The sequence below is a fragment of the Stegostoma tigrinum genome, chromosome 10 (genome assembly GCF_030684315.1).
Source record: "Stegostoma tigrinum isolate sSteTig4 chromosome 10, sSteTig4.hap1, whole genome shotgun sequence".
NCBI classification, from domain to species: Eukaryota; Metazoa; Chordata; class Chondrichthyes; order Orectolobiformes; family Stegostomatidae; genus Stegostoma; species Stegostoma tigrinum.
In genome coordinates this window covers 8,625,010-8,637,149 of record NC_081363.1, presented here as the reverse complement: position 1 = coordinate 8,637,149, position 12,140 = coordinate 8,625,010, and the positions used below count along the sequence as shown (strand labels likewise).

Genomic DNA, 12,140 nt, shown 5'->3' with positions numbered 1-12,140 from the left:
TACAATTGCAGCAAGACATGATTGCTCCTGTACTTGAATATTCTTGCTACAAAGACCAACCATTTGCATTCTTTGCCTGCATGCTTACTTTCAATGACTGGTTTACAAGGATATCCAAGTCACATTGCCATTCATATAAGAATCTACCTTCCAGTTTTGTTAGCAAAGGGGATAACCTCTCATTTACCCACATTATACTTCATGTCTGAACCCTGCAACAAGCCCAGTGTGTAGAACACAGAGATAATGGAAACTGCAGATGCTGGAGAATCTAAGATAATAAAATGTGAGGCTGGATGAACACAGCAGGCCCAGCAGCATCTCAGGAGCACAAAAGGTGACGTTTCGGGCCTAGACCCTTCATCAGAGAGGGGGATGGGGTGAGGGTTCTGGAATAAATAGAGAGAGAGGGGGAGGCGGACCGAAGATGGCGAGAAAAGAAGATAGGTGGAGAGGAGAGTATAGGTGGGGAGGTAGGGAGGGGATAGGTCAGTCCAGGGAAGACTGACAGGTCAAGGAGGTGGGATGAGGTTAGTAGGTAGGATATGGAGGTGCAGCTTGGGGTGGGAGGAAGGGATGGGTGAGAGGAAGAACACGTTAGGGAGGCAGAGACAGGTTGGACTGGTTTTGGGATGCAGAGGGTGGAGGGGAAGAGCTGGGCTGGTTGTGTGATGCGGTGGGGGGAAGAGGACGAACTGGGCTGGTTTTGGGATGCAGTGGGGGAAGGGGAGATTTTGAAGCTGGGGAGGTCCACATTGATACCATTGGGCTGCAGGGTTCCCAAGTGGAATATGAGTTGCTGTTCCTGCAACCTTCGGGTGGCATCATTGTGGCACTGTAGGAGGCCCTTGATGGACGTCATCTAAAGAATGAGGGGGGGGGAGTGGAAATGGTTCGCGACTGGGAGGTGCAGTTGTTTATTGCGAACCGAGTGGAGGTGTTCTGCAAAGCGGTCCCCAAGCCTCCGCTTGGTTTCCCCAATGTAGAGGAAGCCACACCGGGTACAATGGATACAGTATACCACATTGGCAGATGTGCAGGTGAACCTCTGCTTAATATGGAAAGTCATCTTGGGGCCTGGGATAGGGGTGAGGGAGGTGTTGTGGGGGCAAGTAGCATTTCCTGCGGTTGCAGGGGAAGGTGCCAGGTGTGGTGGGGTTGGAGGGGAGTGTGGAGCGAACAACGGAGTCACGGAGAGAGTGGTCTCTCCGTAAAGCAGACAAGGGTGGGAATGGAAAAATGTCTTGGGTGGTGGGGTCAGATTGTAGATGGTGGAAGTGTCAGAGGATGATGCGTTGTATCCGGGGAGGTTGGTGGGGTGGTGTGTGAGAAAGAGGGGGATCCTCTTTGGGCAGTTGTGGCGGGGGCGGGGTGTGAGGGATGTGTTGCGGGAAATGCGGGAGACACGGTCAAGGGCGTTCTTGACCACTGTGGGGGGAATGTTGCGGTCCTTGAAGAACTTGGACATCTGGGATGTGCGGGAGTGGAATGCCTCATCGTGGGAGCAGATGCGGTGGAGGCGGAGGAATTGGCAATTGGGGTTAGAATTTTTGCAGGAGGGTGGCTGGGAGGAGGTGTATTGTAGGTAGCTGTGGGAGCTGGTGGGCTTGAAATGGCCATCAGTTACAAGTTGGTTGCCTGAGATGGAGACTGAGAGGTCCAGGAAGGTGAGGGATGTGCTGGAGATGGCTCAGGTGAACCCCTGAAGGTTGGGGTGGAAGGTGTTGGTGAAGTGGATGAACTGTTCGAGCTCCTCTGGGGAAGCAAGAGGCGGCGCCGATACAGTCATCAATGTAACGGAGGAAGAGGTGGGGTTTGGGGCCTGTGTCGGTGCCGAAGAGGGACTGTTCCACGTAAACTCCAAAGAGGCAGGCATAGCGGGGGCCCATGGCCACCCACTTTGTCTGTAGGAAGTGGGAGGAATCGAAAGAGAAGTTGTTGAGGGTGAGGACGAGTTCGGCTAGGCGGATGAGGGTGTCGGTGGAGGGGGACTGGTCGGGCCTGCGGGACAGGAAGAAGCGGAGGGCCTTGAGGCCATCTGCATGCGGAATACAGGTGTATAGGGACTGGGCATCCATGGTGAAAATGAGGTGTTGGGGGCCAGGGATTTAGAAATTCTGGAGGTGGTGGAGGGCATGGGTGGTGTCACGGACGTAGGTAGGGAGTTCCTGGACCAAAAGGGGAGAAAATGGAGTCCCGATAGGTGGAGATGAGTTCGGTGGGGCAGGAACAGGCTGAGACAACGGGTCGACCAGGGCAGGCAGGTTCGTGGATTTTGGGAAGGAGATAGAAACGGGCCGTGCAGGGTTGGGGAGCAATGAGGTTGGAGGCTGTGGGTGGGAGGTCCCCTGAGGTGATGAGGTCATGAATGGTGTTGGAGATGATGGTTCAGTGCTCAGGGGTGGGGTCATGATCAAGGGGGCGGTAGGAGGTGGTGTCCGAGAGTTGGCATTTGGCCTCGGCATCATCTATGGCGCAGTGACCTCTACATCGCCGAGGCCAAACGCCAACTCTCTGACATCCTTCTACCGCCCCCTTGATCATGACCCCACCCCCGAGCACCAAAACATCATCTCTAACACCATTCATGACCTCATCACCTCAGGGCACCTCCCACCCACAGCCTCCAACCTCATTGTTCCCCAACCCCGCACGGCCCGTTTCTATCTCCTTCCCAAAATCCACAAACCTGCCTGCCCTGGTCGACCCATTGTCTCAGCCTGCTCCTGCCCCACCGACCTCATTTCCACCTATCTGGACTCCATTTTCTCCCCTTGGGTCCAGGAACTCCCTACCTACGTCCGTGACACCATCCACGCCCTCCACCACCTCCAGAATTTCTAAATCCCTGGCCCCCAACACCTCATTTTCACCATGGATGCCCAGTCCCTATACACCTGTATTCCGCATGCAGATGGCCTCAAGGCCCTCCGCTTCTTCCTGTCCCGCAGGCCCGACCAGTCCCCCTCCACCGACACCCTCATCCGCCTAGCCGAACTCGTCCTCACCCTCAACAACTTCTCTTTCGATTCCTCCCACTTCCGACAGACAAAGGGGGGGGCCATGGGCACCCGCATGGGCCCCCGCTATGCCTGCCTCTCTGGAGGTTACGTGGAACAGTCCCTCTTCCGCACCGACACAGGCCCCAAACCCCACCTCTTCCTCCGTTACATTGATGACTGTATCGGCGCCACCTCTTGCTCCCCAGATGGGCTCGAACAGTTCATCCACTTCACCAACACCTTCCACCCCAACCTTCAGGAGTTCACCTGAGCCATCTCCAGCACATCCCTCACCTTCCTGGACACCTCAGTCTCCATCTCAGGCAACCAGCTTGTAACTGATGTCCATTTCAAGCCCACCGACTCCCACAGCTACCTACAATACACCTTCTCCCACCCACCCTCCTGCAAAAATTCCATCCTCTATTCCCCATTCCTCCGCCTCCGCCGCATCTGCTCCTACGATGAGGCATTCCACTCCCGCACATCCCAGATGTCCAAGTTCTTCAAGGACCACAACTCCCCCCCCCCCACAGTGGTCGAGAAAGCCCTTGATCGTGTCTCCTGCATTTCCCGCAACACATCCCTCACACCCTGCCCCCAACTGCCCAAACAGGATCCTCTTTGTTTGCACACACCACCCCACCAACCTCCGGATACAACGTATCATCCTCCGACACTTCCACCATCTACAATCCGATCCCACCACCCAAGACATTTTTCCATCCCCACCCTTGTCTGCTTTACGGAGAGACCACTCTCTCCGTGACTCCGTTGCTCGCTCCACACTGCCCTCCAACCCCACCACACCCGGCACCTTCCCCCGCAACCGCAGGAAATGCTACACTTGCCCCCACACCTCCTACCTCACCCATATCCCAGGCCCCTAGGTGACTTTCCACATTAAGCAGAGGTTCACCTGCACATCTGCCAATGTGGTATACTGTATCCATTGTACCCGGCGTGGCTTCCTCTACATTGGGGAAACCAAGCGGAGGCTTGGGGACCGCTTTGCAGAACACCTCCACTCGGTTCGCAATAAACAACTGCACCTCCCAGTCGCAAACCATTTCCACTCCCCCTCCCATTCTTTAGATGACATGTCCATCATGGGCCTCCTGCAGAGCCACAATGATACCACCCGAAGGTTGCAGGAACAGCAGCTCATATTCCGCTTGGGAACCCTGCAGCCCAATGGTATCAATGTGGACTTCACCAGCTTCAACATCTCCCCTTCTCCCACCGCATCCCAAAACCAGCCCAGTTCATCCCCTCCCCCCACTGCATCACACAACCAGCCCAGCTCTTCCCCTCCACCCATTGCATCCCAAAACCAGTCCAACCTGTCTCTGCCTCCCTAACGTGTTCTTCCTCTCACCCATCCCTTCCTCCCACCCCAAGCCGCACCTCCATCTCCTACCTACTAACCTCATCCCACCTCCTTGACCTGTCAGTCTTCCCTGGACTGACCTATCCCCTCCCTACCTCTCCACCTATACTCTCTCCACCTATCTTCTTTTCTCTCCATCTTCGGTCCACCTCCCCCTCTCTCCCTATTTATTCCAGAACCCTCACCCCATCCCCGTCTCTGAAGAAGGGTCTAGGCCCAAAACGTCACCTTTTGTGCTCCCGAGATGCTGCTGGGCCTGCTGTGTTCATCCAGCCTCACATTTTATTATCGTATAGAACACCGGTTTTTCTTGTTCAGCTTTGACAGCTAAAAGTAGACAACTTTGAGACTAGTGTAAAACAGTACTGACAAAAAGACAGCTTGAGAATCTGCCTGAGATAGCAGGAACTGCCGATGCTGGAGAATCTGAGATAACAAGATGTAGAGATGGATGAACACAGCAGGCCAGGCAGCAGAGGTGCAGGAAAACTGACGTTTCAGGTCTGGGCCCTTCTTCAGAAATTCCCCTTCAGATTCTGAAGAGGAGGAGTCCAGACCCAAAACATCAGCTTTCCTGCCCCTCTGATGCTGCTTGGCCTGCTGTGTTCATCCAGCTCTACACCTTGCTATCTGAGAATCTGCCTGTGTCTGTTTTACTTCAATTGGAAATTTAGTTTAAGTAATTTAATTAGATGATTTTAACTTGGTTAAAAATCTAATGGATTTTCCTAGAACTGCTCTTAGGTGCCGACACCCAATTTCAATTGTTTTTGATGACATTGTCACCATTCATTCCTGGAAAGATTCCAGGCAACCCGAAAACAGCAGCACCAGTAGTGGCCTGGGATTGCTGGCTGCTTTCACCATTTAACATGTAGGCCAAGGACAGGGGAACATTTAGAATCCTTAGCAGTTACTCCTGTTCGCAGCCAATTACACTCTTCTGCACTGCACTCAAGATACAGAGGACTGACATCTGTATCAGTTCTCCTGTGAACTACCTCCTGCAAGACAATCAAGAAGTGATTAGAACCCAGTTAGCTTCACCAACTGCGTAGACTGCTATCAGATGTCTGTCAGAAGGAGAATACTTTGCACGAAATGCACATCTGGATATGGCAGAGAAGAAAGCCTGCAGCAGGCTGACACATTTCTTTCAATCTGAAAGAAGGGGAAAAAAAATTAAAGAGACACAGGCCATTCAGCCTCCTAATCCTGTTCTGCTATTCCAACAGTTCATGGCTCTTAAACACCTCTTCACTTACTTGCCTTCGCTCCACATCGCATGGCCCATTCAACTAACAAGATTTTCTCTCCCAATCCTGAAGGCTGCGATTAACCATTATCTAAAGCCCCTGGCAACTTTCACGCCGTGTGAACAGGCGCACCTGCTTTTGCTTCTCAACAGTCCAGCTTGAATTTTAAAATGCCTCCTTCACTGTTGATTCGCCTCATCAAAATAAAATCCACCTTGTTGAATTCTTTCAATAGCTTACCCTACTTAAAGAGCCTTCTAAAGAACCTTCAGCTCTGAGCAAAAACATCAACAAGTATATGTGGTATTGAAGGAGTGCACAACATATTCTCCAGTGCGAATAATGCTAGTGTTTACAGTGTTAAATTGAGGACAGATTGCATAAATACAAGGCTTCTCCCTTGACTTCAGATGGTTGAGAAAAGAGGGGCTTTTAGCAGGTGCAGAAAGAACAAATCAACAGAGGCCCTAGTGGAGTGTACATAGAACATAGAACAGTACAGCACAGTACAGGCTCTTCAGCACACGATGTTATGCTGACCAATTATCCTACTAAGATCAAACTACTCTGCATACCCTACATTTTACTATCCTCCATGTGCCTATTCAAGATTCACTCGAATGTCCCCAATGTATGTGACTCCACGACCACTGCCGGCAGTGCATTCCATGCACCTACCACTCTGTGTGTGAAGAATCTACCTCTGACATCTCCCCTACACCTTCCTCCAGTCACCTTGAAATTATGTCCCCTCGTAGTAGTCATTTCCACACCGGGAAAATGTCTCTGGGTATCTACTCTATCTGTGCCTCATCATCTTGTACACCTCTATCAAGTCACCTCCCATCCTTCTTCACTCCAATGAGAAAAGCCCTAGCTCCCTCAACCTTTCCTCTTAAGACCTGTCCTCCAGTCCAGGCAGCATCCTGGTAAATCTCCTCTAAACCCTCTCTAAAGCTTCTACATCCTTCCTATAATGAGGCAACCAGAACTGAACACAATATTCCAAATGTGGTCTAACCGAGGTTTTATAGAATTGCAGCATAACCTCGCAGTTCTTAAACTCAATTACCCTGCCAATGAAAGCCAACACACCATACGCCTCCTGAAGAGCCCTATCAACTTAGGTGGCAACTTTGGAGGGATCTATGGCGTGGACCCCAAGATCCCTTTATTCCTCCACACTGCCGAGAATCCTGCCATTAACCCTACAAAGTGCGGGGGAGCTTAAGAAAGCAATTAGGAGAGCAAAGAGGAAGGATGAAAAATCACTGAGGGGTAGGAATGTTGCGGGGCGGAGGGGAGGAGTACTGTTATATTCTGTAAATATTTTAAAGGAAAGAGGATAATCAGGGAAAGAGTAGGGCCTATTAGGGACCAAGGGGCAGTCTGGATGTTGAGCTGGAGGACATTGGTACGACATTAAGTGAGTATGTCACATCTGTCTTCGCTTTGGAGAAAGAGGATGTTGGTACAGAAATGAGGAAGGGGGACTGAGAGATTCTTGAGCAGTTTCGACATTGGGAGTGAGGGCGTGTTGGAGGTTTTGACGGGCTTAAAAATCTCCATGCCTGGATAGGTTATATCCCAAGCTGCCGTGGGACAGGAGGAGCTGACTGGAAGGCAGCTAATAGGGCTCCACCTTTGAAGAAAGATTGTAGAGATAATCCAGGGAATTACAGAGCAGGGAAACTATTAGTAAAAATTCTGAAGGACAGAAGTCAATCATCAATAGTCAATATAGCTTTGTCAGAGAGAGGTCATTCCTAAGACATTTGATGGAATTTTTCCAGGAGGACACCCAATGAGTAGGTGAGGGCAGTGCCATTGATATAGGTTATGTGGATTTGAGCAAAGCCTTGGGCAGGTTCCCACATAGGAGACTGATTCAAAAAAGTTAAAAGCACATAGCATACAGGGTAACTTGGCAAGTTCAGCCAAAATTGCTTTTTAGAGACAGAGGGTTGGGGGGGGGAGGGGAGCGGTGTGGTGGTGGTGAGTGGCTGTAGAAGGATTTACCAGTAAGCCAGGGTCCAGTGGTGTGCCACAGGGATCAGTGCTGGGTCCCTTATTATTTGTGATATATCGTTTGCAATTATATGAACAATGTTGATGAGAACATGGAACAGATGATAAATAAAAGTTTGGGGACTTAGCCCCACAAAGCTTGGCCGGGTGTTGAATGCCTTAGGTTACAGAAGGATGTGGGCAGTTTGGTCAGATGGGCAGATCATAGTTGATGGAATTAAATCCTGAAAAGCATGAGGTGATGCAGTTTAGGAGGAACAAGACATGGGGGCACTCAACGAAGGGCAGGACACGAGGAGGCTCGGAGGAACAGAGGGATCTTGGGGTATTTGTCCACAGTTTCCAAAAGTTGTGTACAGTTTAATAGGTTAGTTAGACAGCATACGGGACACTTGTCTTTATCAATCATTGCTTGGGCTATATGAGCAGGGAGGTTATGTTGAAGCTATACAAAGTTTTGGTTAAGCCACAGCTGGAGTACTGCATGCAGTTCAGATCACTGCATTTTTGGAAGGATTTGACTGTACTGAAGGATTTGCAGAGGACATTCACAGGACGTTGCAGTGCAGCTGTGAAGACAGGCTGGATAAGTTGAGGTTTTTTCTGGAGTAGAGAAGATTGGGGACCTGATTCAGGTGTAAAAAGGGAGGGACATGATCAGGGTAGACAGAAAGGCTGCTCCCTTTAGTCAAAAGGCTCATGGTAAACAGGCATAATTTAAAGAGAAAGGCAGGAGTTTTAACATACAAAACATATCTGATTGATTGATTGACTTATTGTCAAGGCGTTCCAAAATAGTGAAAAGCTTTGTTTATGAGCAGCATGGGTAAATCACAGCAAGCAAAAGATGTACAGATCAAAACGACTTAGAGGCATACAGGTTACATTATTTGAGGCTAGTATCCATTCAATAGTCTGATAACGGCCAGAGAGCAGTTATTCCTGAACCTGCTTATGCGTGTTCAGGTTTCTGTATCTTCTTCCTGATGGGAGAGGTTGTAGGTCATTACTCGGATGTTTGGGGCGCTTAATGATGCTGGCAGCCTTTTTGCAGCAGTGAGCCATGTAAATGGAGTCCATGAATGGAAGGTCGGCTTCCGTGACGGTCTGGGCTGTGCACACAACCTTCTGTAGTTTCTTATAGTCGTGGGCAGAGCAGTTGCCATACCAAGCCTTTATGTAACCGGACAGTATGCTTTCAATTGTCCGTCTGTAGAAGTTGGTCAGGAACCTTATGGACAGGCCACATTTCCTGAGCTGTCTGAGGAAGAACCGTACAAAACAGGAACAGGCCCTTTGGCCCACAGGGTCATAGAACATAGAACATAGAACAGTACAGCACAGAACAGGCCCTTCAGCCCACAATGTTGTGCCGACCATTGATCCGCATGTATGCACCCTCAAATTTCTGTGACCATATACATGTCCAGCAGTCTCTTAAATGACCCCAATGACCTTGCTTCCACAACTGCTGCTGGCAACACATTCCATGCTCTCACAACTCTCTGCGTAAAGAACCTGCCTCTGATATCCCCTCGATACTTTCCTCCAACCAGCTTAAAACTATGACCCCTCGTGCTAGCCATTTCTGCCCTGGGAAATAGTCTCTGGCTATCAACTCTATCTATGCCTCTCATTATCTTGTATACCTCAATTAGGTCCCCTCTCCTCCTCCTTTTCTCCAATGAAAAGAGACCGAGCTCAGTCAACCTCTCTTCATAAGATAAGCCCTCCAGTCCAGGCAGCATCCTGGTAAACCTCCTCTGAACCCTCTCCAAAGCATCCACATCTTTCCTATAATAGGGCGCCCAGAACTGGACGTCATGTCAAACAAAATGCCAAATTAAACTAATCCAGTCTGCCTGCCCTCAGTCCATATCCCTCTATTCCTTGTACATTCATGCGCTTATCTTTAAGTCCCTCAACCACCCCTGTCATACCTGACCCACCACTACCCCTAGTAGTGCTTTCCAGACCCCTACCCCTCTGTCAAAAAAAACAACAACAACTTGCTTCTTAGATCTCCTTTGAATAAATGCATGCCTTCTATTTTGAGTATTTCAACACTGGAGAAAAAATATTCCAACTACCAACTTCTGTCAAGTCTCCCCTCAGCCTGTGCTGCTCCAGAGAAAACAACCCGAGTTTTCTAGCCTCTCGTCATAGCGCGTACTCTCCAATCCAGGCAGCATCCTGGTAAACCTCATTGATCTGCTTGATGTGGAGGCTCACCTGCGCATCCGCCAGTGTGGTATACTGTATCCATTGTACCCGGTGTGGATTCCTCTACGTTGGGAAAACCAAGTGGAGGCTTGGGGACCGCTTTGCAGAACACCTATGCTCGGTCCGCAGTAAATAACTGCACCTCCCAGTCGCCAACCATTTCAATTCCACCCCCCATCCCTTGGACAACATGTCCATCCTAGGCCTCCTGCAGTGCCATAATGATGTCACCCATAGGTTGCAGGAACAGCAACTCATTCCCTTGGGAACCCTGCAGCCTAATGGTATCAATGTGGATTTCACCAGCCTCAAAATCTCTCCTCCCCCTACCGCATCCCAAAACCAGCCCAGTTCGTCCCCGTCTCCCTAACCTGTTCTTCCTCTCACCTCTTCCCTCCTCCCACCTCAAGCCGCACCTCCATTTCCTACCTACTAACCTCATCCCGCCCCCTTGACCTGTCCATCCTCCCAGACTGACCTATCCCCTCCCTAGCTCCCCACGTACACTCTCCTCTCCACCTATCTTCTCCTCTATCCATCTTTGGTCCGCCTCCCCCTCTCTCCCTCCCCAGAACCCTCTCCCCATCCCACTTTTCTGATGAAGGGTCAAGGCCGGAAACATCAGCTGTTGTGCTCCTAAGATGCTGCTTGGCCTGCTGTGTTCATCCAGCCCCACACAATGTTTACAAAGAACTTGGATGAGCGCTTTAAAGTGTTGTAACATTCAAGGCTATGGTCCTAGTGCTCGCAAGAGAGGCTACTGCAGATTTACCAGCAGTTTTGTCATGCATGCTCAATGGATGAAAAGGCCTCTTCTGTACTGTACATTTCCATGATTCTCAAATGTTCAAATAATTCAAACAGAGTACTCACTGATTAGCTATTTTCCAAGGTGGGAAAAGTCAGGTCAAGAAAACACAATCTCAAGCTAGGAGCTGGGTCAGTTGAGAGTTATTCTCAAATTGGAAATCTGTAACTTTTCTCCCCCCTCACCCACAAAAGACAGTGCCCCAATTCTAAGATTGATAGATTTTGTTTTTAATTAGGCAAGCGATAGGCACTGAGAGAATGGAGGTAGAGATTCGCTGGGATTCAAGTGAATGGCCAAACTGGCTCAAAGGGCCTCATGCTATTACTAACATTCATCAGCAAAGATAATCAGAAATCCCTACATACCATTCCCCTTGGCTCAAGCTCTCTTGGTCTCTGGGTTCAGACTCAGCGAAAGGAAACCGATGCTAATTACCTCTCAACAGGAGTCTCAGTGTCTTTATCCCAGAGGAGCTCAGGATCGGATTCACTGCTGGTGTGAATCGCTCTGTCCTTCCTCTTATCCTTTTTGTGCTGCCGATGTTTCTTCTTTTTCTTCTTCTTCTTCTTCTTTTTTTCGGCCATCTCATCTTGTTCGCCTTGATCCAAAAGTTCCCTGGATATTCCTGAATAATCACTGAAATAGCAGGACAAGGCCGTGGAACATTAAAATCACACAAAACTGTCATCCAATCACCAGTTGCACATACCTTAAGACCATCATTCACTCCTGACTTCTCCAAACCCACTTCCCTCCTCCCTACCTCCTATCCCCTTCGAGTTAATCTTCCCTTCCCCTCTCTTCTATAGAGCATAGAACATAGAACATAACAGCACAGTACAGGCCCTTCGGCCCTCGATGTTGTGCCGACCTGTCATACAGATCTCAAGCCCATCTAACCTACACTATTCCATGTATGTCCATATGCTTATCCAATGACGACTTGAATGTACCTAAAGTTGGCGAATCTACTACCGTTGCAGGCAAAGCGTTCCATTCCCTTACTACTCTGAGTAAAGAAACTACCTCTGACATCTGTCCTATATCTTTCACACCTCAACTTAAAGCTATGCCCCCTCGTGCTCGCCGTCACCATCCTAGGTGAAAGGCTCTCCCTATCCACCCTATCTAACCGTCTGATTATTTTATATGTTTCAATTAAGTCACCTCTCAACCTTCTTCTCTCTAATGAAAACAGCCCCAAGTCCCTCAGCCTTTCCTCGTAAGACCTTCCTTCCATACCGACATCCTAGTAAATCTCCTCTGCACCCTTTCCAAAGCTTGCACATCCTTCTTATAATGCGGTGACCAGAACTGTACACAATACTCCAAGTGCGGCCGCACCAGAGTTTTGTACAGCTTCACCATAACCTCTTGGTTCTGGAACTCGATCCCTCTATTAATAAAAGCTAAAACACTGTATGCCTTCT

At 49.5% G+C, this 12,140-nt stretch overlaps 1 protein-coding gene across 2 annotated transcripts in view; it reads right to left on the bottom strand.

Annotated features, from left to right (window-relative positions):
• nrde2 (NRDE-2, necessary for RNA interference, domain containing) overlaps window positions 1–12,140 on the bottom strand; it is a 77,752-nt gene that overhangs the window by 48,063 nt on the left and 17,549 nt on the right. For both annotated transcript variants that reach the window (XM_059648960.1, XM_059648961.1), the window contains one exon: window positions 11,146–11,346. In XM_059648960.1, the coding sequence (XP_059504943.1) occupies window positions 11,146–11,346 (201 nt within the window). The remainder of the gene's footprint in view (window positions 1–11,145; window positions 11,347–12,140) is intronic.